Here is a 25,917-nt window from a genome sequence, read left to right as displayed (position 1 = left end):
CCCTCATTTTCCCCCTTTTCACCTGAGCAAGGGAATGATGCTTGTTAAGGCAAAACTTAGGTGACCACAATGTTGTCAAAAGGTTGTCACGAGAGACAATAGTGATAGATGACTCGTCGCAAAACCAACTCTTGATGTTTACTAGATGAGGCTAAGGTATATTTGGATATCAATATGTCTACAACTACAAGATGTTGGAAGCTTCTATACAGGACAACATGCTTCCAGAAATGACTGGTAGCTGTCATTGCATTCTACACATTGTCCCTGTTAGCTATGATGAACTCGACAGTACAAGTGATTCAAAAAGAGCAAATGGTGGCACATAGTCTCGCAAGGCATGTAGTCGCTCTCATTTCGTCGCGAAGAGACAAGAGAAAGAGAGACGAGATTGCTTGCGGTTGTCTTCAGATATCCATTCTAAGAGGCATCAACGGCGGTTTGTCACGACCGCTCAGCTAAGCCATGCAAATAGGATTCATCAAGAGATTGCCAAGAAACTCATGGTAGAAACAAAGAGAAGCAAACTTACTCTCAATCAACTTCCGAAACATCTGCTTTGGCGTGGCAGGACAGCATCTGACGTAAGGCGACGTAACGGGGCATCTTGGTAATGCGTCTGTGGGCGCGATCATGGCAACCTACTCAACGGCACACAGGCAAGCAGCTAGACACAGAAAACAATGGGGGAAAAGCGTTCATTTATGTTTTCATATTAGGACTGGGTTGAGTTTTAGATACGTAAACCTCGTGCAGCCCATCGAATGATATGTGCGGGGTAAACCAGGGGCGTCCGAGGACGATGCGACTGCGTGATGCCGAGACGGTTGGTCGGTCAGCGGCAGCGAATAGAGAGAACCCTGGCAAACCCCCGCAGCGCTATGTGTATGGCTCTACCTAAGAAGACGATTTGTCTCTGTTGGACGTATGGGAGAGGATCCTTTCCTTCTTCTTTCATAAAAATACCCATCGTGAACCGGGACGCCGTCGCTGAGCAATGCAAATCATGAACCACCCTTGCCAAAGTCCATAAGCCAGTGCAATGCAAACTCTCGTAGCATTAATTGGGTCGTTCCTCCTATGATGTCAACTCTTCATGATGAAGTGATCTTGAAGTTGTCAAGCTCGCACCAGTTGTTTACAGGCTAGTTTTAGGTTAGCAGATGATCGTCGTCAGCATGGGTGATCAGATAACTTACAATACAACTGAGGTACTTGCACCAACTGCAAGTGTTGTGGTAGATGTAGAAGTTATTGAGTAGGACGATGAAGACAATGATGACCGTCAGCAAGAAGCCGGCTCTGACCAACCACCATGCCCACCAGAGTGGCTTCCTGCCCTTGAAGAAACCGATGGGATTCTTCAAGAACGGCGGTGGGCCACCCTGGTTGGGAGTGAGATGCATGGATGCGTATGATGGATCCTCAGCGCCAAGTCTCCGTCTCAAGGAATTGGGCGAATGCAAGACGCAGATGCCCAGCGCAAGACCCATTAGGAAGCCACCGATATGGGCAAAGTTGTCGAGTCCTGGCAGCAGACCCAGTACGAAAGAGATGACTACATCCAACATGATGAACATCAGGTCTTTCACAGGGCTGCGACGGTCCTTCCAGGAGTACAGGAGATCGAGCAGGGTGAGAGCGATGACGCCGAAAAGGGCACCTGAAGCACCTGTGGATGCAGCCATAACACCGGCGTAGTTTGCTCCCATGACGTTGCCGAATATGCCTGCGCTCACATAGACCAAGAAGAAGCGAATGGAGCCGATGGCTATCTCCATCTCCTTTCCTATCGTCATTTGCAGAAGCAGGTTGAAGCCGATATGGATGAGACCTGCGTGCAGGAAAATGGGTGTGATGAAGCGGAACCACTGGTTGGGTTCCGGTGACTGGTTGATGTCGGTGTAGGTAGGCTCCGGCACACCTCCGAAGCCGCATAAATCGCCGAGGCCGCACTGGTTCGAGGGGTTGCTGGCGTCGCTCGAGGTCGAGTTCGGGCAAGGCCATGTGATGGGCTGGCCGAGATCCTGGATACCCTTGACGTTGTGCATGCAAGCTACGTAGCGAGCACCCATGTTGATCATAACGTAGGTGGAAGGTCCAATCATGGGGTTGAATGAGGGCTTGGTCATGATGGGAGAACCGGTGAGTTGAGCTGCGTTCCGTTAGTATCAAATACTGTTAGGTTTGACCTGTTGATTTGGCTTACCGTTCTTCACAATCTCAGCGATGAACACTGCAACCTGAACCAACGTGAAAATGTAAACGACCCATGGAATACCCTTTCTGTCGGCGCCAAACATGCCCAGCTGACCAAATCCAACCTTGTTCTTGTCGCGGCGACTCTTTGAGCGGCGAGATCCCGCAGGTGCGTCGTAGACATGGTCATTCTCGTTCATCTCCACATCCTTGTGCGGCTGCGTCGGCTGCCGGCTTTGCAAGGGAATCTCGTCGGCCACATTTTGTCTGCTCGAGTCTGGAGAAGTGGAATGACCGTAGTAGGCAGTGTCCGGCTGAGCATAAGGATTCTGCTGGTGGGGATCGTGGCTGTTGTAGGCCGTCTGACCGTGGCCCGAGTAGGCGGTGTTTACTGTATTCATCGTGTTCATGCGCTGGGGTTGCATGTTGTTCGTGCTCTGAGGATGAGGGCTCTGTGTGTTTCCGTTGTGGCGAAATCCGTCCTGTGTTGAGTCTACGGGATAGACATGATCGTCAAAGACGCTTTCGAAGGGGGATACAGTGTTGGCGCGCGGTGGTGGTGGTTGGCTGGCGCCGGGCGCAGGCGTTATTGAGCTGTAGGGAGGAGCGGGTGTTGAACTGGTTGAGGGAATGTTGTTGTAGGCAGCACCGCCGTAATAGGGAGCAGGCGAGGGAGAAGCTCCTGGAGGGGGTAGCGGTTTGTTCTGGTAATAGTCGTTGGCAGCCATGATATGTGCTGGGTCGGCGGATGCCAATTACGAAGGGACTGGAATTATGTGAGACCAGGGGAATGGGAATCTGGGCGAGGTCTCGTCCTTTTCTGAGAGTCGAAATCTCGCTTGGAGCGGCTGAACTAGGCTTCGGCGGGCAGCGAAGGCAAGCAAGGCAAATCGGACTAGTGCGAGATGGAGAATGGCTCAGGTACCGACCGGAAAGGGATGGGACGCGGAGAAATGTGACAGCGGGAGGGTTGAAATGAGGTGTGTGTCGTAACGTGGTCGGGGGGTCGTGGATATTTGTTCGATGCAGCGTTTTGGCGTGGATCGATGAGCCCGAGCTAAGCCTGGAAGACGGATGGAGTGATTGAGTTGAGGTACGGATACAATGCAGGGTGTCCGTGAGCGCGGTGGGTCGGTGACAAGCAAATTAAGCCCGGCTTAGCCAGCCTCTCTGAATGAGACCAAGGTAACCGGAGTAAGCTGAAGCTGAGGAAAGGCAAAGCCGCCAAAGAGAAGTGAGAAGAATGTCGTAAAGTAATTGCAGGTTTACCTCCAGGCGCGCAGTAGGCGGATTATGAATTAGCGGACTGGGAGAATGCCTGTGCACTCAACCTGAGCTACACTACTTCGGATGACCGGGTGAGTAGAAGATAGTTTGGGTGTTTTGGGTGCTTGAGTGTCGGAGCGCAGAAAGGAGAGTTCCTGTGTAGCACCTAAGGGGTTATAGGGGGCAGAACGAGTGAAGGGAGTGCCACCTTAAGCAGTAAACTCGTATGTCGTCGGTTAAGGGATGAATATGGTAACAGGAGCAGGACACGTTCTCACGACACGAAGGGGGGATGCGAGGAGGTTATTTCTTTTAAACAGCCCAGCTTTCAAACGCAAGCCTTCCTGGTCTTGTTTCTGTTTTCTGCCCAAGCCTGCCAAGTGGGAGGCATAGTACCTTGCGGCTGGCGCTGGACCAACAACTACACCGGGTTGGATCCATAGGTACGTAAGATACAGAGGAGGAACGGCAATGTGGTTGGCAGTGAAGAGGACCCAAAACACTGCCCGCCTCTCAGACTCGAGGCCTCTCTTGAGCGAGTGGATCATGGTGACGGGAGTGTGTGGGAGGGAGGCGGCCCAGTGAGAGGTGAAGAGGGGGGATGCACAATGGCACACCACCAAACGGGAGTCTGAGCAGGGTGCAGTAGGCTTGCAGTAGTTCCGGCTTTGAGGCTGTGTCAGCAATGCCAGCCCTTTTTTTTCTGCATCTTCCACTCCGACCAGAGTCTTTCCCCCGCCAAATGGGACCGTCGCCAGTCATACCTACCTGGGTACCTTACGGTGCCTGTTCGTACAAAGTACACCTGACGTACGGATCGGACATTTAAGCCTGAGTTAAGGTGGGCAAGGAACAATAGCGCCCTTGCCTTACGAGGTACGATGCCTACGAAGTACAAATGTCAAAAGCGACAGGGCGGCTGCCATTCAGCAGCGCATCTGCATCTGCAACTGGCAGCCCTTCGTGGCAGCGGCACATGTCGCGGTACGAAGACTCGTGGCTGCACCTCTGAGCTGTGCTATGTTTGGAACGGAGACCCACAAGTTTCAGATAGTTGCGTAACCCAGCCTGCCGACCCCCGGCGTGGCAGGTGAGCTGTGAGGTAACTCGACCAGACGGGACCCTTCGTGCCTTCTTCCAACGTCCTTTCTTGCCTCTGTCGAATGCACCTTTCCACTAATCCAAGCTGGGCTCGGAACAGAGCCACATCTCAGCCGAGGCCGATGTACCCGCCACTTCTCTTCTTCTTGAGCTCTTCCTTGAGCCTCTCGCATCGATTCTGCGGGCTGCAAGGCTGCCTACCGTGCCTACCTGGGGATACATCTATCAACTTTAGACAGCAAGCCATCCGCCTTACTCGCTGATCCGCTTAGGGAAAGCAGGATGACATGATGATCAACTGTCAGCATTCGAAACCTTGAAAGCCAGCCATAGCAGCAGCTTCTTGCAATCCTTCCGCAGACGTGCCCTTTGGCTAACGACTGCCGATCCATGCAGTACATGCAGACTACGGGCAGCATCCTGGCAGCCTGGCTCCAACACTCGCTCCACAAGACGACCACAACCCCAAGCCTTCAAGAGTCATGACCCTGCAAACCCTCGGCGATTCCACAGCGTTGGGGGAGCAACACCAGCATGAGGTGTTCATTCCATTAATTCCATCCCATCAACATCTACATCAACTGCCCTGCCGCCATCCGACAAGGACCGGCCTGGCGAGGCAGGAAAACCTTCGTTTCCTAATCGGCCTCTCCTTGGAATCAATGACAAGAAACCATCCTGGATATCTGGGGGGGTCCCCAATAAAGCTCTCCAATGTGCCTTACAAATGGACCCCAAGGACATACCGACCGGAATGTGGATTTCGCAACACCCGCGATAGTACGCCCTCCTAAAGAATCTGCCCGACACTGTGGGTTCGTCGCTTCTCAGCCTCCTTTCGCTCGACTCTTCCCAGTCAACATTGTGACACCTTTATATCGTTCCAAGCCAAACTTCGCGTCCACCAAGAATTGGTACAAGAACAGAGAAGACAGACCCAGAATGGTCTTCCACCAATATCCGCTGTTGTGATCACGGAACTGATACATGTCAGCTGAGCTTCCAACAGTTGCTGACATTCACTTGCATCGTCTTTTCCACAGCTCGGGCAAAAAAACCTGCGCCAGACCGTCAGCTCACCAACAACGGTCGCGCACTGCCCAGGTTTGGGGCACTTACGACAAAGGGTGGCTCGGCCGTCACCCACTAAGAAATGGTTACTCGTGGAGGCAAGCCACATGCACTATCGGAGAGAAACACGAGAAAGCACCCAAGCCCATGAGATGACGTACTCGGACAACATTCGAATCCTCTTTTAACTCTTCCTCGTGCTTTCTGCTTGCGAGAGAGCTGACGCTGGGTTTGACAGCACCCTGCCAGTCATTTTGGCATCCCCCCGAGCCAGCCCTATCCAGAATGCTGGCTCAAGCTGGAATCATCGTTGTCCGTGCGTTGTCGGAGATCGGGGGTCCTCTCGCCCTGCGTGCGGCGCGACTGAATGGAACAACCTATGGGCACCTATGATGGCGCCTCAGGTCCACGACCGTTGCGACGCCACACGCTATCACGTGTCGATAAGATAACAGAAGGGGAAAAAGACCCCTGGTTTAATCAACTTTTTTTTTCCTTCGCTTGGGGGAGCTTTAATTAGGAAGAGGGTCGTTGCGCAGAGTTTCCAGAGTTCCTCAATTGCACGGAGATTTGCCTACTGCACGCTGAAGATCCAGTTTACACAGCCATTCGAAACTATGAGCAAGAAAATCCGCGGTGGTGATTCCGACTCCGACAGGGAGGACGGTGGCGCCAAGCTCAATGCACCCACGGTTCGCCTGACTTCCCGAGTCTTCAGCTGTCTTGGTTCTAACCCCCACCTTAGGAGGCATCTACCGATGCCATGGATGTAGATGTCCCACCAACTCCTGCCGACAAGAGACAGGCAGCAGCCATGGCTCGCGCCGAACGAGCTGCGCGTAGAAAACAAATCCGTGAGGGGTTGACGCCTGGAGGCTCCCAAATTTCTTCCTTGGCCAGCACGCCGAATCCCGAGTCCCAGCCCGCATCGCCTGCGCTCAAAGCACAAGAAAAGAAGACGAGGGGAAGGAAGGCGACAAGAAAGAGCACAATCGTCGCTGAGAAGGAAGAAGAAAAACCAGAGGACAATACGGCGACAGGAACCCCCGACGAGACCACCACAGCAACAGAGCCCGCAGAGCCTACAGAGTCAGAAGAGCCCGCAGAGCCAGCAGAGCCAACAGAGCCAACAGAGCCAGCGACAGTGCCTACCTCTACTCCTGCAACAGATGCCGAGCCGCTCCCCTTCGTGATCGATGTGAACCCCACCAAGATCAAGATTCCCGACAACACAAGCGCGTCCATAGCCGGCTACGCCACATCCATTGCCCCCAGCTCGGCGTTCGGCGGCGATAGCCAGATCGGTGGCCCCAACCGCGCAGCAAGGCGGCGGCAGATGCAGATTGATAACCATCGGAAGGCGATTAAGAAGGAGCTTGGCATACCCGCCGAGTCGGACGAGCGCGCGGAGGAGGTGGACGCGCTACTCAAGACCTGGATCGCCGAGTTTGACGAAAAGACCGAGGCGCGGGCGGCCAAGAAGAAGGCCAAGAAGATCGCGTCAAAGGGGAAAGCACAGGGTAAGCCTTACTCAGGACGAAACAACAAAAATGATGAGAAGCAGAAGCAGATAAAGAAGCAGAAGCAAAAAAAGGCCCTACGAGACCGGCAGGGAGGCAACTAGGAGAGAAGTTGGCCGACCTGCGGCTCGATGGGGCCCCGCCGATTCTGGAGAGCAAAGGCGTCGTGAGGGAGTAATGGATGTGTGATGAAAGGGGAAAGGGAAGGAGGATCCAATAAGACAAAAGTATATATGCATGCATATTGGCGTCTAGCGGGTCAAATGGGAGGAGGATATATCAATAACAAACTGAACGCCGAGCTCAAATAACGGCATACCGGCCATACTTCGCAAGATGGCGGCATATCCTTACACGTCACAGATCGCAAAGCGCGGGCCTTACTTGTGTGATGGTGCTCAATAATAGTAATGTACAGCCAGGGGAGATTGTCACCAACCCATCAATGCTCCAAACTGCAAACCTTCAACGCCTTTTTTGCTAGACTCCCTGCTAGCCACAGTGTGTACCTGGACTTGAGTCGGACGATTTCCCCTCCAAATCCATTACTTGTGCGTTCTTGGTATCCTACACTGGCCGTCACCTCTCATCGACAACTCCCCCTCAGTTATTGCTTCTTCTCATTATCGTTCTTCTGACTCTCCTCCGCCTCCTCCTCCTTCGCGCCGCTCCAAACCTCAGAAACCTGCTCGGCAATCAAATCGCCCAAACCCTTGCCCTCGGCAAGCGCCTTCGCGTGCTCAGCAGCCCTCTTGGCCTCCCAGTCCTCGGGCTCGCTGCCGTACCACAGCCTCTGCGCGAGGTTCCGCTTCTTGAACTCGATGGCGCGCATCTGCTCCTCCGTCAGGCCCTCGCGGCGCATCCGCTCCTCGCGCAGGAGCTGCTTGGTGCGCTGCGCCTGCTCGGGCAGCGTCGTGGGGAACATGCGACCGAGGCGGGACTGCATGCGCTGGAAGAGGGACTGGCCGCTGTAGTCGTAGATGAGCTGGTTGCCCGAGGCGGAGAAGCCGGTCCAGAGCATGAAGGTGCGCCAGTCGATTCGGCGGGGGGGCATGAGCATGATTAGGGGGCAGAGGACTACGCCTGCCCAGGCTGCGTTGGTGATGATCTTGGGGGTCGGGGTCGGGGCTTGGCCCGTTGGTTGTGTAGAGGCTGAAGACATTTTGTGTGTGTGTGTGTGTGTATGTGGTTGTGATGTTTTTTCCGCGATGGAGGTTTTGTCGGGCTTGGAGGTCAGAAGCTGCTCGGGTTCGGCGGCTGAGCAAGTCTTCTCGTGGATTCGTTTGCGTCGACGCTGTATTCGTAGGTGGTTTTCCGGTTCGGGACGGAGACTGGTGTCGCAAGGCGGGTGGGTGATGCTGAGTGTTCAAGTCAATGACGATTGACGAAGCTGTCTGGTGCAGGTGCGAAAGAGAAATCTCCCAAATTTTAAGAACCGCGCTAGGCCCCGGCGCCGAAAATCGAGGTGGGGCCGACCCGGGGCTCCGGGACACAAACCACCTGAGTCGAATGCTTGCACCTAGCCAACACGAGCACTCCTACCTTAGTGATTAAGCCTTTGAAGTGGATCTCAAGCAGTGGTCATTAGAAACAGATAGTCTGGCGAGAAAATGTAATTCGAAGCAAGGTTCAGTGACGAGTTCTCGGCAAGGATAGCGGGAGCCGATTGAATCCAGGATCTTCAGACTCATCAAGATGACCGCGAGAGATGTGAGGAATATCTCCGAGGTTGACAACCAGATTTCTTTATCATGCGGAACAACCCATCACAGGTATCTAAGCAGCTCGCTCGCTGTCAGGGAAATTCATCCAATTCAATTGCATAGTGCAATAATAGCAATTTCAGTTTGCAGACGAGAAGCAATAGACATTGTACAAGCCTAAATAAACGTCATAGACTTAATCAGAATGAAACTTTCCAGAGTAGTAAGTAAGCACCTGTCCCCTCTTTAAATCATCACTGATTTGCTTCATTATCATTGAGATATGACCACTAAATAACACTGCCCCAAGAAACGCCTTCAAACATGCGACACGAAACCAAAATCCAGACTTTTCTAGTTTTCCTACTTTTGAACTCCTCCAGATGCAGATGCGTGAACAGAATCCAAGATAGCCTCCTCTTCCGACCACAAATGCGCACCCGTCTCCTTGAGCAACTGCACGCACTTCTCCTTGCCCATCTTTTCGGCGAGGTAGAGCGGCGTGTTGTTGGCCAGATTCCTCGAGTGCACGCTGGCGCCCCTCGTCAGCACTTCGCGCAGGATGTCAATGTTGGGCCCGACGGCGGCCAGGTGGACAGTCGTGTTGCCCGCGTAGTCAGCGGCCTTGAGGAGCTCGTGCTGGGCGTCGTTGTCTAGGATCTCCTTCACCGTCCGGACATCGCCATTTCGTATGGCGTAACCGAGGACGGTAAATGCCGATTCTGACGCGGTTAGTCGCGCTACGACCGAGTCGAGTGAGCCAGATGGATGCGAAAATACCGGAAGAGCCATTTCCGTCATCTCGCCACGCAGAGACTGAGACATTCTCGCGCTGACCTGGGCGGTGGAAAGGCTGGGGATGGCGAGAAGGTAGGACAGCTTGGTGAGGGCGGCCTCTGCTGTGAGATCGAGACCGAAGATGACGCCGGCGCGGCCGAGTTCGGTTCCAGGACCGTAGACGGGAGAGACAAAGCCGCTCATGCACTGACTGACGTTGACGACGATGACACCGCGGTCCACGGCGGCCTTGATGACCTTGGTCAAGCTGCCGTCGATACCACTGGGGGCGTTACCCATTCCGAAAGTCTCGAGGATGAGGCCACGTAGATCGGGGACACGCAGGACCGAGTCGAGCATCTCTGGCCTGATGCCAGGGAACACTCGAAGACAGGCAACGTGAGCTGTGTCGAGGTGCTTCGTGACCTGGAGCTCGGCGATTCTTGTGGGCCTCAACACAATGGGCCAGTTCACGTCAATACCAAGTCCGTTCACCTTGGCCAGTGGCTCGCAGTTGGGGCTAGCAAAGGCCTCGAAAGCGGCAGATGAGACCTTGCTGGTTCTGTTGCCGCGGAACAGCTTGTGATGGAAGAAAAGACCGACTTCGGGGATGACAAAGGTTCCTGCGATGATGAGCGAACCGAGGAGATTGTCGACGGCGTCGGACTGGAGAGCAAAAATGGAGGCCTGGGAACCGGTGAGGATGACCGGCTTTCCCAGATCAGAGAGCATGAATGACAGAGCCGATGCCGTGTACGAAAGAGAGTCGGTTCCGTGCAAGACGACGAATCCGTCAAAAAGGCGGTAGTTTTCCCTGATGGTCTGGGCAATTTCCGTCCAGCCTTCCGCTGAGATGGAGCTAGAGTCCAGCAGAGGGTTGAATTCCAGCACACCGTAGCGAATGTGACGGGAGTAAGCACTCGGTGGTGTTCTCAAACTGTCGATCATGATTCTTTTCCCATCTTTGACGGCCTCAAGTTGGACTACGCATCGTCAGTAAGACTCATTACAGCTACCAGTTATTTTTGGCAATTGGTGCTCCAGTCCAGCCGCGGCTCGGGGAAATATGTCCTCAACATTTACAAGAAGTCTTTGTGAGAACGGACCAGGATTTCCAACATGCGAAGAAGGCAGACAAGTACTCATTTCTTGACTTTCGTATTTCCTTGGGACGTGCTGTCTTTCAGAAAAACCTACCAGGAGGGGAGGACTTGTCGTTGAATGAGGGCCGCGGAGCCATGGCATCCTTCAAGAAACCTCCAATGGGCTGGAGTCCATCGGCGGTAGGCTGCATGCAGATGGTTCCGCCCGTCATGATAATGAGGACTCGAGACTCCGGGTAGTTGGACGCCGGCAGGAGTCTCTCGGCGGTAGGTTCGAAAGCCATTATGTCGGTGTATCGGTGATGCCGAGTTCGAGTTGTGTTACGTAGCGAACAGCAATGAGTGAGGGAAAGTTGGGTGTCGTCCAGGTCCAGACTTTATCACGTACTGAAGCCTCCACAGATGGGTATAGTAAATTGAGGGGCACGGGGTAATGGAGGGGCAAGAGCTTTTGTATGGAGAGCGAGGCGAAAACAGTTGGCCAGTGTCACGCACGGGTGGTGTAAAATTTTGTAAATTTTGTCGGATGGAGGAGACTGTAAGAGACTGTGACGAGCGGGCAGTGATGGATGATGAAAGCAAGCGAGTGGAGACGGATGGCGAGTCAATCAAGTCATTTGTGGCATACATCAACAATTTAAAGGCAGTCAGAAGAGCCCTTGGTGTCCGGTATACGGCAACAGCCTGGATGAACCTAACAAGAGCTGGCTGACATTGGGTTTGGCTGCTTGCCGAAGCCTTAGATAAGGAGGGACAAGGGAATGCGGGCAAAGACCAGACATTGCCCCTCGCACTTGACGGTATGTCTTATCGCGATAAGCCAAAAAGTTGTCGCAAAACTTGGGCGAAAACCCGAGTAGAGCCAAGTATCGCGGGGCAGAGTTGATGGGACAAAAGCCGATAGCGGATGGCGGGCAGAGTTTTGGAGGGGTAATAATTAAGTAACAGAACGGCCACGACAGCGGCGTGACCATTTCAAGGAACCAGGCATGGCTGGCTAGACTCGACGAGGGTGTGAGTCGCTGACCACTGCGAAATTCGTGTGGGAGCGCAGAGTGCCTATTCGTACTCAGGCAGAGGCTGATCAGAGTTCTGCGGTTGTTGTCGATATTTCTTGTTGTGCCAAGTTCGGCCCAGGATGGAATTAAATCTGGCATTTGCTTGATGGCGAATTGAGATCAGCCTAAAAAAATGCGACAAGTTGCTTGCAGAACTTCCCGTTACCTTCGGACGATGACGCACGTGCGTGGACTAGGCCAAAATGAACCTGCCACCTTTTTTCAACCGAATGCTCAGGTACCTACGTTCCTTTTTTCTCGTCCATGGTACTCCGTACCTTAGGTAGGTTGGACACGGCCGACACACTCGGCAGGACCCACAATGCAGGACCAGGGATTTTCCGCGACCTGAGTTCCATCATCGCCAATCTGGAACTTGATTGAGATTCTGCCACAGACACCGCCCAAACACCAACCCATCCTCAACCATCTGGGCAGGTGAAATCTAACAACTACAGAAGCTCTTTGCTATCGACGGAAAATACTTAACTCTAGCATCAGTATATGTTGGCTACGATTATCCCCGCGAAAACCTGGCCACCGCTAGCAATGCGACCTGTTTAGTTGTCGTTCGCCCTTGACCCCATCTGTCACCAGAACGTCCGATCGAGCAAGCCAGTCTTTCACGCGACAGGCGCATCTCGCCGCGCTTCGCATCCATCATGGATTCCAGTGCGCCCAACGGAGGCTTGTCGCCTCGGGCTTTTGCGATGCAGCACCAGCGTCCTCGGGCCAGTTTCCAGGGATGTTCACGAATCTCCGACTACGAACTCCTCGGGAAGTTGGGTGAGGGTACTTTCGGGTTAGTCCTCTTCCAGACCTCACTTCTCTGGTCGTGTTACTGATGTGCTCCGCAGTGAAGTTCACCATGCGAGATCTCGCAAGACCAACGCGCATGTCGCCGTCAAAAAGATCATCATGCACCACGAAAAGGATGGCGTACGTGTGATCCCCGTTGCCAGATAGTCAGCGCATCTACTTACCGATGTTCGACAGTTCCCCATCACGGCATTGCGAGAAATCAAACTTCTGAAACTGCTCTCTCACAAAAATGTCCTGCAGCTGGTGGACATGGCTGTGGAGCACCCTCAGAGAGCCAGTAAGTCGCTCATGCTCAACTACCCAATTCGCCAGCAGCAATTCCTGACCCGAATTGTGACAGGCGACAAGCGCAAGCGCCCAATTATGTACATGGCAACCCCGTACATGGATCACGATTTGTCGGGTCTTCTCGACAACCCTTCCGTTCATTTCACCGAACCGCAGATCAAATGTTACATGCTGCAGCTCCTCGAGGGATTGCGATATCTGCACGACCAACATATCCTACATCGAGACATGAAGGCTGCCAATCTTCTCATCAACAACAAAGGCATCCTCCAGATTGCCGATTTCGGTCTGGCAAGACACTACGAAGGGCCCACGCCCAAGCCTGGACATGGGGCAGGAGAGGGGAAAAGGGAATACACCGGCCTTGTCGTCACTCGGTGGTACAGACCCCCGGAATTGCTGCTTCACCTGAAAAGATACACAACCGCTATTGACGTTTGGGGTGTTGGGTAAGTGTCAGAATCGGCGCATCTTTGGCACCCGGCACTAATGATTTGTCAGCTGTGTCTTTGGCGAAATGCTTGTTGGAAAGCCGATTCTAGCTGGTGAGAGCGATACACACCAGCTCGACATAATCTGGGATCTGATGGGGTCGCCCACGCCGGAAAACATGCCCCTTTTCAACACTCTTCCTGGTGCTGAAGCAGTGACCCCACGCCCTCGGCCTGGTAGCATTACCAACAAGTTCAGAGAGTACGGAACCGGAGCAGTCTCTTTGCTTAAGGAGCTTCTCAGACTTGACTGGAAAAGTCGCATAAACGCCGCCGATGCGCTCAACCATCCATACTTCAAAATGGCTCCCATGCCAGCTGAACCTGGAGACCTACCCACCTTCGAGGACAGTCACGAACTAGACAGGCGAAAGTTCCACGATCGTCAGGCAAAACTCCCACCAGCGCCCAAGGGAGGCACGGTGGGCATGGGCCCCGAGGCGCACGGCGCGAATGCCGGTTTCAACAATACCGATGCTTACAGCAACCGCAATGGCGTAAACGGTCGGAACGCCAATGTACCCGGAGGTCACAGGAACGGCGGCGATGAACGCCGACCAGCTTGGCAGCGCGACAACAGAGGCTTACCTCCGCGACCGCCCCCACCCGAGTATGCTAACGGCGGCCCTATGCCACCCCGCGATGACTACCGGGACAGAGACAGAGATAGGAGGCCGAGAAGTCGAGGAGGAAGAGGTCCTGACGTAGACACGTATATCCCGAGCTACAGAGACGATGTTCCTCCACGACATAGAGACGACCGGCCTCCTCGCGACCGACGCCGCAATAGTAGAGATGAGCGATGGCACGAGCGAGACTGGGATCGCCGGACGCGCAGCCGTAGCCGCTCTCCCATGCGGGAACGGGAGGCGTACCGCAGATGAGATTGCGGCCTGTACAAAAGACAGTATAATATCGAATGGCAGGACAGCTCGGCGAAGCACTGGGACAGGCGTTTGGGGGTGGGAGCATAATTCCAAGCAAGGCTGGTATACAATTGATTCCCCGGTAATGAATGCTTCCCTTCCCAGCAGTAGTGGTTTATATGAAGAAAGGCCGAATTACAAAGTCAAATCTCTGAATCATCGTCGTCCTCCTCATGAATCGTTTGCGACCAAAGCCCGGGAGTTCGCCTCCGTCTCTTTGGGGGCGGCTTGTTCAGCAACTGCCAATCAGTCTCGTAGGATGATGAGTCTTCTGTTTTACCAGTCCCGGGCCGCTCTGACAATGGTGTTCCCGGCATTGGTGTTGTTGAGAAAGAACTAGACCTCTCATCATGCATGCCGAGGACAGAGGTGATGATACCGGATGTGCAAGCCATAGTCAGGCCAGCCAAGATGCCGATGCACGCACCACAGGCCAACTTAGGGAAAGGTTAGTATATCAGCAGTCTAATATTTGGGTAGGTAAGGCAGAGATCTCACAAAGGTATAGAGGGGCTGTGTTATGCAAGTTAGCGATGCCGTCAATCGCATGCGTTTCAAGGGAGGATGGAGGAGGGTCTGCTTACCTGGAGACTAGCTATGAAGTCGATGACAGATTGGCACCATCCCAATACAAATGTTGCCATGAGTAATAGGGGCGATAGTAGTATGAGGATCACGTTGATGAAGAATGCCACAGGCTTCCAAACTATTCTTGCAGGCCATGTCGCGATGGTAAACACGCCAGAGGCGTATGACAGCAGTGCCATGATGTGAGGTGTGAAGAGAAGGCCTCGTGATTGTGGTACTTTGATTGACGTAGCGTTACAGGGGTAGCTCAGTGTAAGCTATACCTGGAGGGAAGAGTATCACTTTTTGATCTCCCGGCATGGCAGTTTGGTAAGATTACGATGGCCTGTGAGGTTGTTGAAAGAGTGGAGGTAAGAGTTGACTGAGGAGAGATGAAGCTTAAAATCGAAGGGCGGTGGGTTCGTGACACGGGTGTTTACTCCGCGGCCGGTCACATTCCAGCCAGCCTTTTCGTTCAGAAATTCGGGGGTTGATGTTGATGTGCCACGGTGCGTGGGCCAGTTGTGAGAACGGCAGAGAGTTGTGTTGGTAAGGTACCTGCAACAAAAGTTGAGTTAAGCTCCAGCCCGAATTTGGAAGGAAGCACCGGCTCCTTCAGGTCAGCATTGGCGAGCAGGCAAGAAAAGATAGTCGGACGGCCGCTTTCAGAGGTACGGAGCTTGGATTCATCAGGCCGAGGGGAGGAGGATGCAATTTAAGCCTGCGCGCACTGACCAGCTGGAGGTGCCGACGAGGCACACGCCATCCTTATCATTCCCATTTTGTGATGATTTGGCTCATGATTTCTGAGAAGTACGGAAAGCCTGACTTTACAATGAAGGGCCAAATAAAAGATGGACAATAGAATGCCACTACACGCTAGAGGTCATTTGACAGGTAAGCCGAAATCCAGCTACTGTAGAGATGACGGTAAGGCCGGCCGGTAGGGTGACAGGTCAGGTCAGCCTGCGAGTTGTACTTCGTACAGTGATGGGCTAAGCGGAGGCCCGCCGGTACTTGGTTCCCCATGGTCCGCAATATGGGATATGGAGTACCAATCATGTAGAGCTTATCTGGCTTCGACTAGATTGGAACCCCCCAAATCCAAGTGGGAACGCACCACCACCACCACCCCTCCACACTCTCTCAACTTCGCCTGGCATTGAACTACCTAACTCAACCTCTCATCCAATCTTCGAAGCAGCGAACCTGCCGTGTTCATTCTGCACATCCTCGCCCCATCACCAGCGAATCTCCGCTTCATTCTTTTTCTTGCAGAGCTCAACAACCCCCGACCCCCGCCGTCGTCGCCATCGACCCGCCTTGACTCAATCTTTCGAGAATGCGATAATTAAGTCGCAACCCCGCGTCTTTGCTACATAGGTATCGTCGTGCAATCCACGCCTTACCTAACCTGGATCGCACAAACTCCAGTCGCAGCAGCTACGGATACCTTGGCCCGACGTGGAAACATTGGGTCCCGACGACCCCCCGATTGTGACTGCCCGCCGTATCGCTGCATTGCGCTCTTCTGGGCAGCGCTGCCCTCGCGCTTTCCACTGCATCGCTGCCGTAACCCATCCCGCAACCCGCATCGCCTGCCGTGTGTCCGCCCGACCTCGCCGCTTACCCTGAAAAAAAAAGAGATCCAGGACTTACCTTAGGTTGGTCTGGCCAGGCTCCAGGACTGCGGACTGCGGACTGCCTGCCCACCTAACCCCCAGGACGCAGCGAGACCACGCTGTCGTGTCCCACCATACCTACCCTACGGGCGGATCTGAAAGAAGAAACGACACAAAATGGGAAACAACCCCTCGTCCTCGTCCAAGCCGGCCACGCCTGTCTCATCACAGGACTCTCCCAAGCACCACCACCACAAGAGAGAGTCCAAACACATCATCCCGCCCCGGTCTGCCGAGCGAGTTGCTGCCCCGCCTGAACCTTCCCTTACCCAGGCTCAAGGTTCCACGGCCACAAAGGGTCCCAGGCCTCTCCAAGCCATCCCGATTTCCAACTTCACCACCGGCTCACCCTCGTCAAACTCGAGTAACTCCGCCCCGCCGCCGAAGCCCCCAGAATCGAAGAACGTCGTCCGCGATGCGCCTAGCAAGCCCGTAGACGTCCCAGCTGCTGCCGCCGCGACAGAATCCTCCTCCCTCAGATCGCATTACTCTGCCCACATGGTTGAACCACCGCTGGTTGGGAACAGCAGCGTCAACGATATGTCTTACTTGACACGTCCTCCGCGTATGCCACTTCCCATCGAAGAGGAGATTCACACTCCGGGCTCGCCCATCATCGCCCCGACCGACGCCAACGACGCTGGCGTGGCCGAAGTGGAAACCCTCGAGGATGGCATGACTAGGAAGTCCTCGGCCTTGAGCACAAATACAGTCGAAGAGGAAGATGGCGAAGAGTTGATTGTCGATAAGACGCGGCCAACGGTTCCCACTCGCCTCGAATGGCGCAAGGGAGGAGGCAAGGTCTACGTCACAGGAACCATCTTCCAATGGAACCGCAAACATAGATTACATCCTGTGTAAGTTTCAATCTTGTGCGTGTGTGGGCTTGAGTCTCGGCTGTCGGCGTTACACCTGTGACTCTCCAGTGGTCTAAGATGCTAGCCCCTTGGCTGCCTTATTTACATCAAGCCCTACGTGCCATATCACAAGCCGATGCTCCCATGAACACTGAGCTGACAATGCGTGTTCAATAGCGATGGCCAGCCTGGCGTGTTTGCAGCCACGATTCACATTCTTCCGGGAACACACCATGTTAGGTTCTTGGTGGACGGAATCATGCAGACTTCACCCGACCTGCCAACAACCGTTGATTTTGGAAACAACCTGGTCAACTTCATCGAAGTGAGCGCAGATGACATCCCGGCAACAGCACCCGTTGAGCCTGGAAAGGACGGTGTGGCTACAGCAGCTACCATTGACAAGGGCGGCCCGAAGACCTCGGCATCGCAAACTGATGAGCAGCCCAAGGCGCCCAGGGGCAAAGAAGTGCCCTCGCCCAGTCAATACTTCCACCAGATCCCCAAGTACTTGGTAGATTTCGACCAGCCCGAAGACTCGCCAGCTTACCAGTATGCGGTCACAGCTATTGAAAAGTTGCCGACACCTCCGAGCTTGCCAGGGTTCTTGGGTAAGCCCATCTTGAACGCCGCAGTTCTTATGAAGGACGACAACAGTGTGCTCAACATGCCCAACCATACTGTTCTCAACCATCTTGCTACCAGCAGTATTAAGAACAACATTCTGGCTGTGTCTGCAACCACGCGTTACAAGAACAAGGTATGTCATCTGCTACGGCACTCCACTTGGCCCGCGACTAACAAGTCGAACAGTATGTTACGACGATCATATACAAGCCCACCACAACAGACGAGTGATTGGAGGCTTGGGGATCATGCCGAGGAAACTGAGCATGGAGTAGCGTACCTGCGCTAAGTGGATAATCGTCACGGAGCTTAGAGTGATTGCCTTGTGAAAAGAGGCAAAAGAAGTGAACAAAAGAAATGAATAACAGCCAGCTTGTGCCGCATTGGCCAACGGCATTAGTCTCTCCATTTGACGAATACCTCGTCTGTTCTAAATCTTTGTGTGCATGAACTGTCCTCGAGGGATGTCCTGAAGCCGGTCTCGTAGGCCAATAGGCCAGCATGAGCAATCATGATGCCGTTGTCGATGCAGAAGCGCTCGTCCGTCGCATAGACACTGCCGCCTCTCTCCGCAGCCATCCCACCCATCATCTCTTGTAGCCTCTCGTTGCAGCCGACACCTCCCACAATCAATACCTGATTGCTGCCAACGTGTGCCATGGCCCGCTCCGTGATCTCGACCAACATGGCAAACACTGTCTCCTGCAGCGAAAAGCACAAATCAGCCGGTGTGAACGTCTCCTCCCCCTTGGCCTGCGCCGCCTTCATCTGGCCTGCGAGAATATCCGCATAGGCGAGGATGCCCGAGAAGGAGCAATCCATGCCCTTGACGGCGTACGGCAGCTCCAGTAACCGCGTCCCCTTCTTGGCCAGCTGCTCGATATTATATCCCGGCGCCGGGTCGTTGCTGATCTCGAGTGTGCGCGCAAAGCGATCGAGGCAGTTGCCGACGGCGATGTCGAGCGTCTCGCCAAAGATGCGGTACCGCTGCTCGGCGTAGGCGATAACCTGGCTGTTGCCGCCGCTGACGTAGAGCACGACGGGGTTCTGCGCGCCGGTGATGGTGCGACCCATCTCGATGTGGCCGACGCAGTGGTTGACGCCGACGAGGGGCTTGTCCCACAGCAGGGCCAAGGTGCGGGCGGCGACGGCGACGCTGGTTAGAGGCGCGCCCATGCCGGGGCCCTTTGTGAAGCAGACGCAGTCCACGTCGGCGACGGCGACGCCGGCCTCGCGGAGGGCGCGACGGGCGATCTGGACGAAGAAGGAGCGGTGGTGCTTGGCCGTGTCTTTGGGGAGGAAGCCGGTGCCGGGCGGGGAGACGAAGGTGTGGCGGATGTTGGAGAGGATGGTGGACTCTGTGCCGTTGTGGAGCATCACGCCGATGCCGAGCTTGTTGGCGGAGCCTTCGCAGCCGAGGGCGATGAGGCCGCGCTTCTTCGTCATGTTTGCTGTCGTGAGCTTGGAGGGGGATTCTGCGGTCATGGCTGCGGGTGGTGGTGGTTGCTGTTGCTGTTGCTGTTGCTGTTGGTAGTGGTGTTGAGGTGTTGGTGGGGTGTCGATGTCGAGGTTTAGATCGCGGGGCCTCTTTGGTGGACGGGTTGTGGTGTCGCTCATGGGGCTGGACTTTGCCAGATTCGACCGTTGATTTCACCCTCCTCACCACGAATTAGTTAGTTTTTGAAAAATACCAGAAGATGATTTCGGTTTGACAAGTCCGAATCTATTCTCTTATTACGCCACAAGTATGGAAAATTCCTATAAGCAAAAGAAGCATGGCCACTGTCAGCTGTCTGTCGCAAAGAAGAGAAAGAAAAAAAAGTCAGCCATGGGCCAATGGAAAAATAGAAGTTGACGTAGGAGGGGTAATCCCGTTGGTGGGATGTCCATGTCGGTTTTCCAACGACAGAACTGTGGATGGGTAATTATGGGGCCCCGATTTTGGTCCCCTGCCCACGGGCCCCAAGAGCAGAAGCAGAAGCAGAAGCAGAAGCGCGGCTGCGTAGCATACCTGCTGCGGTAAGGTACTGCGTAAGGTAGAGCTGCCACAACGGTTCTTGACACACAACGCCGTACTGCACCGGACCCTTTTTCTGCCTTTTGCGCAAATGTCCACAGGTGAGCCGCCCTCCCCCCCCTCCGTTACCTTTAGCCTACCAGCCTTCCTGCCTAGGTGTAACCTCCCGGCAAACGCCGCCCGCCTCACCTCAACCCCAAGACATCTGCTCGGTCTCCTTCCTTTCTTCCTCAGTCTCTGTGTCCTTTTCCCCCAAGAGATTGAACCTCACTGACGAAATACGCGATACCTCTATTCTGCAGCCCATGATCTAGGTATACTCAGAGCCAGTATTTTCCCATTGCCCCTGTTGGCGCACCGTTTTTATCGCTCACAAACCCCGGTCAAAGGTACCTTTCTGAGGCTTCCAAAAGGCACACACATTTATCCCCACACCCACCACCGTGCAAGCCTCGACAAGAAAGTGGACTCCCCCTTCCCGTTCTCACTACACAATTCTTTCTCTTCTTTTGCTCCAGGATATTTCTCTCTCGCCCCTCTTTCTGCGGCCGGTTGCTACAGGTATACTCACTTTTTTTTTCTCCCTCATTCCCCCTCTCTTGTCCTTTGCATTTCTCTTCTAAGCCCTTTTCATGGTTCCCCCATTCTTCCTGTCCTGTCTCGTGATCGGCCGAGGGATCTGCGGGCACATATCAGCCGAATCGGGGTGACGGGGGAGAGAGACAGCCTCTCCAACAAGACAAAGGTCGACCTGCTGACCTCCTCCACGACTACCTACCTCACCCACAACACCACCGTCTTTTCTCCTTGAGCAAGCTGTGAGGGCTGTTGCAGGTTTGTTCTCGCCTCTTTGAACAATAATACAGAAGCTGTTCAAATTCAACAACCTGCTAACCCGTGGTTTTTGTCAGCCAGGTACCACCACCCAGGCATAATGCCGCGCCTGACCACCCGCTTGTCGCAAGCTCTCCCCGAGTCACCTTACAAACCACCACTACCTACCTCCTCCTTCCCCCTCCCGACACACCACGACACACCACGAGTTGAGGCACACGAGAGTTCATGAAGCTACCGGTCCTCTATTTTTTACCATTGCCCGCTACCACAGAGCAAGGCAATGCGCATCGAGTCGCCGAGCAGAGTCAGACGCCGCCAGCCGCCGGAAGCCGACCTCCATCGTCATCTCCGCCAAGATCCGGCCGACCGCGCCTATGGCCAACGAGAACAATTCCCTCCGCTTGCACAGGAAAAGCAACAGGCGATCGAGTCACCGATAGAGGGGGGCTTTGAAGTACATTATTCATCTTTCTTTATTGTCTTTGGGGAATCATCTAACCCCGGCCGAGGGCCTTCGTCTTGGTAGACCACGACCACCGGTCTCCAACTCCTCTTCTTTTACATTCATTTACTTTACATGAGACCCATCTCAACCCAAAACGCCACGCCTAACCGACCGCCCTGCCTGCCCGCCTGCCAGCCACCAGGCCCTTTGTACAAAACCGGAAGACAACCAAAACACCAATGGGGGTATACAACACACGTCATCCGAGGATGAGGAGTAGAGATCGCGCCTTGAAGGCCAGACCATCTCTCATGAGGGGGTAGCAGCAGGTTGAGCTGGCGGAGAAGCCTGAGGCGGCTGCCGCGGTTGCTGCGGCGTTGCTTGCGGCTGTGGTTGACCCTGCTGCTGCGGCGTCGGAGGCTGCGGCAGTGCAGGTCTGCCAGCCGCTGCTGCTACTTGCGGAGTTGCTTGGCCGTTGGCCATGCCCTCATGCGGAAGTTGCCGGCGCTGGTACACATACTGCGACAAGGGGATCGTCGCGCGGAACTTCAAGGCTCGCGTGTCATATGGGTCCACCTCGTAAACCTGCGGTTCGTCCTCGTCGTCTTGGTCATACTTCCACCGATCAGTATACTCTTCGCCTTCCACCCTCGGCGGTGTAGTCATTCCACTCATTCCCCGGCGGTCGATCCACAGCCGACCCAAACGGCCAATGCGTCGGCGGAAGGCTGCTTGGCTGCTGGAAGGCTTCTCTTTGCCGCCGCCGGCTGTGAACTGGAAGACCGACATGTCGCTTCTATCAGGTACAGGTTCGGGTTCTTCATCAACGTCCATGGCATCTGACTCGGAAGATGTGGATGCGGGAGGCGTCATCAGATACTGAGTCTTGGCAGGACGGAAGCTGGCCTCCATACGTTGTTCCTTGACCGGGGACAGGGGGTCTCGCGTGAGGTCCACATGGTTCTGGTTCCACTTTCGGTGGTTGTGGACCTTGCTTTCAACATCTGCGCGCAACTCATTCTCCTTTTCAGCGAGCTTATCTGCCAGCTGCAACAAGTCTGCCTCCATGGATCGACCATCCGGCCGCACGGCAATGCGAAGGTGGTTGCCGGGTGGCTTCTGGAGAGCAGGCGCCTCCACGGGCTTCTTCTTGGGAGGCTGTGCCCGGTCAGCACACGTCTCTGGACTGCCGGACGATGGTGTTTGACATACCTTGTGGTTGATGAGGTCGTCGTCCTCGGTTTTGATGCCGAGCTTGACCTTCATCTCCTTGAGTTTGGCTCTCTGCTCGAATATGGCCCGATCAAAGGTAAGTAGTTCACGTTTGAGCATCTCGCGCTCATAAGACTGGATGATGAGCTGCCGACCATCTTCAAGTTCTCTGCGAAGTCGCTTGAGTTTCTCGGCGCTCTGAACGTCTCGTTGCCGTGTCTTTCGCGTTTGTCTGGCCTCACGGCGTCGGAAACACACATATGGGTCGGCCTCGTCACTTTCCTGATGTGTCTCGAACTTGACGCTTGGGTGAATAGGTTTGTTGCCGAGCGTCTGCCGGCGCGTCTTCCAGTGCTCGTAGACGTACTTGGAGTGCGCCATGAGCTTGTTGCCACCGAGCGAGGTAAGAGAGGGCACCATCAGATCATAGCCGACCACTGTGTTGTCTATGGAAGCGAATGGAGTCTGTTCAGAAGCTGTGTCTTCGAACACTTCCATAATGCGCTCAAAGTCATCTTCTGACAGTTGAGAGGCGACTGTCTTCTTGGTGGCATTGTACTGCTTCAAGAACTCATCATCCTCAGTTGTCATGTCATACGAAACGCCAATGCATTCCTCGACAGTCTGCGAGAAGCGAATGAAAGAGGTAGGTTGCTGAAAGTTACTGGGGTAGAGTTGATCATAGTTGATCTGACTCTCCTGAGGAGGCGGGACAGGAATTTCTTGGTCATTGCTGGTGCCTGCCTCTTTAAGAATTGACTGGAGATGGTATTCCTATTGATTTGCGGTCAGTATGTGGCTGTTGTTGCTCTGGCGAGCTATAAGTGAGAAGTGGATAAGCCGGGGGTGCCAAGGCATATCACATGGTGGGTCACGTGATATCTGGCTGCGATATGGGCAAAGACGTGACTCACAGTTTCTTCGGCGGCTTCGACACCGGTCGCGATTTGAGTCTCGGTAGTCAAAGATTCGTACTCAGCAGCATCGATATCGGTCTCTCTGAGCACAGGAAGAAGCGTCTTGACGCTCAACTTCTTGACTCTAACTTTCCTGGTTGACATGGTGGCGGGTGGGGGTCGAAGGCCGAAAGCCAGCGGAAAATCCGCGAAAAAAGTCGATCAAGTCATACAAGGGGTCATGCGACGTTGATTTTTGAAGTTTTGACGGATAAAAATCGTGGTTGTTGGCTTAGGATTGATGGTCGATCTGTTGCTGGCTATGAGGCGACGTTGATTTGGCGTTTGGCGTGAAGAAGAATTTTCCTGTTGCGCTTCTACGCAGTAAGGTAGGACCTTTCGGGTTGGATTTGGGCGTTCAAGGTACCGTGCAATAGTAGACGTGCTGTAGAGGTACTTCAGGACGCTCGGGCCAAAAGAGATGGATCGGAGTTGGAAAGCAAAGACTGGCCGACACGTCCCATGAAAGCGACTGGCACCTGCCCAAGGGACGCCTGGGAAAAGGGGAAGCTGCTAGTCACGTGCCATCCCCAATCTGTCAACATCAGAAAGCCGCAAGAGCGATGCTAGGTAGGTACCAGGCGTCTAAGTGACAAAAGGTAGTCCTGTCTCTTGTTCCTCACCACCAAAGTCCGGTGTTTGAACCGATATAATACGCATTGAATCTCAACTCATTCATTTCGTTCCATCCTCCCGAAACTCAAATGTGGTGGTAATACATCTGACACTTCGCAAGCCCGTTCAGGTCGTACGTCAGACAATGAGATCTAGAGCTGGCCCGTGCGTAAGCACTCTGCGGTGGGCTCCGGTACAGCTGCCCGAATCCAATCCGGCGCCTGGTCGCCGCCTGGCCGCCGCCTGACTTTACTTCGACTACCTGCCGCACTGCACCTTGGCCTTGTTCCTGTCAACCTCCCTATTCAAGGCGAACCCCACGGCGAACTAGCGAAGTCGAGCTTGACACAAGCCCACCCAACTGCGACGACCCTGGAATATTTCCTGCCAACTACACCGTGCACCCATACAGCTTTTAGTCGAGTCCGATATCGAGTTTCTCCATCATGGGCAACACTACCAGTACGGTGTTGGACAACATCGTCCAGGGGTCCAACTGTGAGCCCCTCCCCCGCAGTCGACTTCTTTGTCGCACAGACTTCGCTGTGCTGGAGCTGACCGGTATGCAGTCGACAGAGAAGAAGTTGACCGTCTGAGGAAACGTTTCATGAAGCTGGATAAGGTGTGCATCCCCTATGGCCTACTCATTTCCTTTTCCATTGCGCTCAACGGCGATCCGTTTGCCACCAGAAGACAATGTTGCTAACCCTTCTTTCGTGCAGGACAATTCCGGCACAATCGAGCGCGATGAGTTCCTCAGCCTGCCCCAGATTTCCTCCAACCCGCTTGCCACGAGGTAGCCAAAATCCTTCCGATGCAATATGCTGCGAATCACGTTACTAAAGCGATCTTACACAGAATGATTGCGATCTTTGACGAGGATGGTGGCGGTGACGTTGACTTCCAGGAATTCGTATCAGGCCTCAGCGCCTTCTCCAGCAAGGGCAACAAGGAGCAGAAGCTGCGCTTCGCCTTCAAGGTGTACGATATCGATCGCGACGGGTACATCAGCAATGGTGAGCTCTTTATTGTGCTCAAGATGATGGTTGGAAGCAACCTTAAGGACCAGCAGCTGCAGCAGATCGTCGATAAGACCATCATGGAGGCCGACTTGGATAAGGATGGCAAGATCAGCTTTGAGGAGTTCACCAAGATGGTAGAGAACACGGACGTCAGCATGAGCATGACTTTGGGTGAGCATCCTATCCCATTTGCGTGCCTTTCTGGCTTCAACTCGTCACGGCCGAAGAAGAAGCTAACATCTGTTTCTAGACACGTTTTAGAGTTGAACACGGCGGCGGGCGAGCACATCAGGATCATGAGACATGAATTGCAACAATCATTATTCGAGGTAGAGATAAACTATCCCCCGGAGCGACATCACGGTCGTCAAATGTGCCTGGATTGCAATATCCGGGTCTAAAACAGCGTTTCTTTGTCTGTTGCGTCCAACTATGCTAGTCTATTGAAACGTGATGACAGCCAGTGGTCGTTATGTTTCGATGACCCTTGTGAACAGACACAACGGCCCGAGTTGTGGCCGAAGACGATAATGTGCATGCATTTATGGAGCTTTCAAGCAAACCAGGCGGTTGTGATCGTATCGCAGTTAGCTAGGTGGCTCGAAACACTACTGCTGCTTATGCGGCAACATACTCGGTGCTAGGATTTCTATCCCTCGAACCGTATATTCGTGGCACGTTCCTTAAACCTCTCACTTGTTCTGCGAATAACTTAACTGCGATAAGTTCGAGGCTATTATGACTAGATTCCTTCC

At 54.0% G+C, this 25,917-nt stretch overlaps 10 protein-coding genes across 10 annotated transcripts; 4 read left to right on the top strand and 6 right to left on the bottom strand.

The window, feature by feature from the left end:
* Positions 1-1,094: 1,094 nt before the first annotated feature.
* CABS01_12210 (rhomboid family protein) lies at positions 1,095-2,927 on the bottom strand (the record flags this gene model as incomplete). Its single annotated transcript, XM_060545564.1, has 3 exons — positions 1,095-1,145; positions 1,200-2,155; positions 2,210-2,927. The coding sequence occupies 3 exons, from the start codon at positions 2,925-2,927 to the stop codon at positions 1,095-1,097; spliced, it is 1,725 nt and encodes a 574-aa protein (XP_060396737.1).
* A 3,327-nt stretch (positions 2,928-6,254) lies between these two features.
* Positions 6,255-7,261, top strand: CABS01_12209 (uncharacterized protein; the record flags this gene model as incomplete). Its single annotated transcript, XM_060545563.1, has 2 exons — positions 6,255-6,329; positions 6,383-7,261. 2 exons carry the CDS (start codon positions 6,255-6,257, stop codon positions 7,259-7,261), a joined length of 954 nt encoding a protein of 317 aa, XP_060396736.1.
* Positions 7,262-7,764: 503 nt separating this feature from the next.
* On the bottom strand, positions 7,765-8,319 carry CABS01_12208 (uncharacterized protein; the record flags this gene model as incomplete). The annotated part of the gene is made up of 1 exon (XM_060545562.1): positions 7,765-8,319. One exon carries the CDS (start codon positions 8,317-8,319, stop codon positions 7,765-7,767), a length of 555 nt encoding a protein of 184 aa, XP_060396735.1.
* Positions 8,320-9,223: 904 nt separating this feature from the next.
* CABS01_12207 (asparaginase) lies at positions 9,224-11,024 on the bottom strand (the record flags this gene model as incomplete). The annotated part of the gene is made up of 2 exons (XM_060545561.1): positions 9,224-10,620; positions 10,835-11,024. The coding sequence occupies 2 exons, from the start codon at positions 11,022-11,024 to the stop codon at positions 9,224-9,226; spliced, it is 1,587 nt and encodes a 528-aa protein (XP_060396734.1).
* Positions 11,025-12,460: 1,436 nt separating this feature from the next.
* Positions 12,461-14,283, top strand: CABS01_12206 (uncharacterized protein; the record flags this gene model as incomplete). The annotated part of the gene is made up of 5 exons (XM_060545560.1): positions 12,461-12,600; positions 12,656-12,737; positions 12,795-12,897; positions 12,961-13,357; positions 13,410-14,283. 5 exons carry the CDS (start codon positions 12,461-12,463, stop codon positions 14,281-14,283), a joined length of 1,596 nt encoding a protein of 531 aa, XP_060396733.1.
* Positions 14,284-14,468: 185 nt separating this feature from the next.
* On the bottom strand, positions 14,469-15,092 carry CABS01_12205 (uncharacterized protein; the record flags this gene model as incomplete). The annotated part of the gene is made up of 3 exons (XM_060545559.1): positions 14,469-14,762; positions 14,824-14,838; positions 14,910-15,092. 3 exons carry the CDS (start codon positions 15,090-15,092, stop codon positions 14,469-14,471), a joined length of 492 nt encoding a protein of 163 aa, XP_060396732.1.
* A 1,599-nt stretch (positions 15,093-16,691) lies between these two features.
* Positions 16,692-18,289, top strand: CABS01_12204 (5'-AMP-activated protein kinase; the record flags this gene model as incomplete). Its single annotated transcript, XM_060545558.1, has 3 exons — positions 16,692-17,431; positions 17,609-18,191; positions 18,245-18,289. The coding sequence occupies 3 exons, from the start codon at positions 16,692-16,694 to the stop codon at positions 18,287-18,289; spliced, it is 1,368 nt and encodes a 455-aa protein (XP_060396731.1).
* Positions 18,290-18,454: 165 nt separating this feature from the next.
* CABS01_12203 (glycoprotease) lies at positions 18,455-19,675 on the bottom strand (the record flags this gene model as incomplete). Its single annotated transcript, XM_060545557.1, has 1 exon — positions 18,455-19,675. The coding sequence occupies one exon, from the start codon at positions 19,673-19,675 to the stop codon at positions 18,455-18,457; it is 1,221 nt and encodes a 406-aa protein (XP_060396730.1).
* A 1,991-nt stretch (positions 19,676-21,666) lies between these two features.
* Positions 21,667-23,630, bottom strand: CABS01_12202 (uncharacterized protein; the record flags this gene model as incomplete). The annotated part of the gene is made up of 2 exons (XM_060545556.1): positions 21,667-23,343; positions 23,484-23,630. The coding sequence occupies 2 exons, from the start codon at positions 23,628-23,630 to the stop codon at positions 21,667-21,669; spliced, it is 1,824 nt and encodes a 607-aa protein (XP_060396729.1).
* A 956-nt stretch (positions 23,631-24,586) lies between these two features.
* Positions 24,587-25,423, top strand: CABS01_12201 (calcineurin subunit B; the record flags this gene model as incomplete). Its single annotated transcript, XM_060545555.1, has 5 exons — positions 24,587-24,638; positions 24,710-24,762; positions 24,863-24,936; positions 24,999-25,333; positions 25,413-25,423. 5 exons carry the CDS (start codon positions 24,587-24,589, stop codon positions 25,421-25,423), a joined length of 525 nt encoding a protein of 174 aa, XP_060396728.1.
* Between the last annotated feature and the right edge of the window lie 494 nt (positions 25,424-25,917).

This window comes from Colletotrichum abscissum (genome assembly GCF_030869225.1).
Source record: "Colletotrichum abscissum strain IMI 504890 chromosome Unknown Scaffold_36.1, whole genome shotgun sequence".
In the NCBI taxonomy this organism is placed as follows: Eukaryota; Fungi; Ascomycota; class Sordariomycetes; order Glomerellales; family Glomerellaceae; genus Colletotrichum; species Colletotrichum abscissum.
The sequence above is the reverse complement of the archived record's forward strand: the minus strand, read 5'-3'. Positions and strand labels throughout refer to the sequence as shown.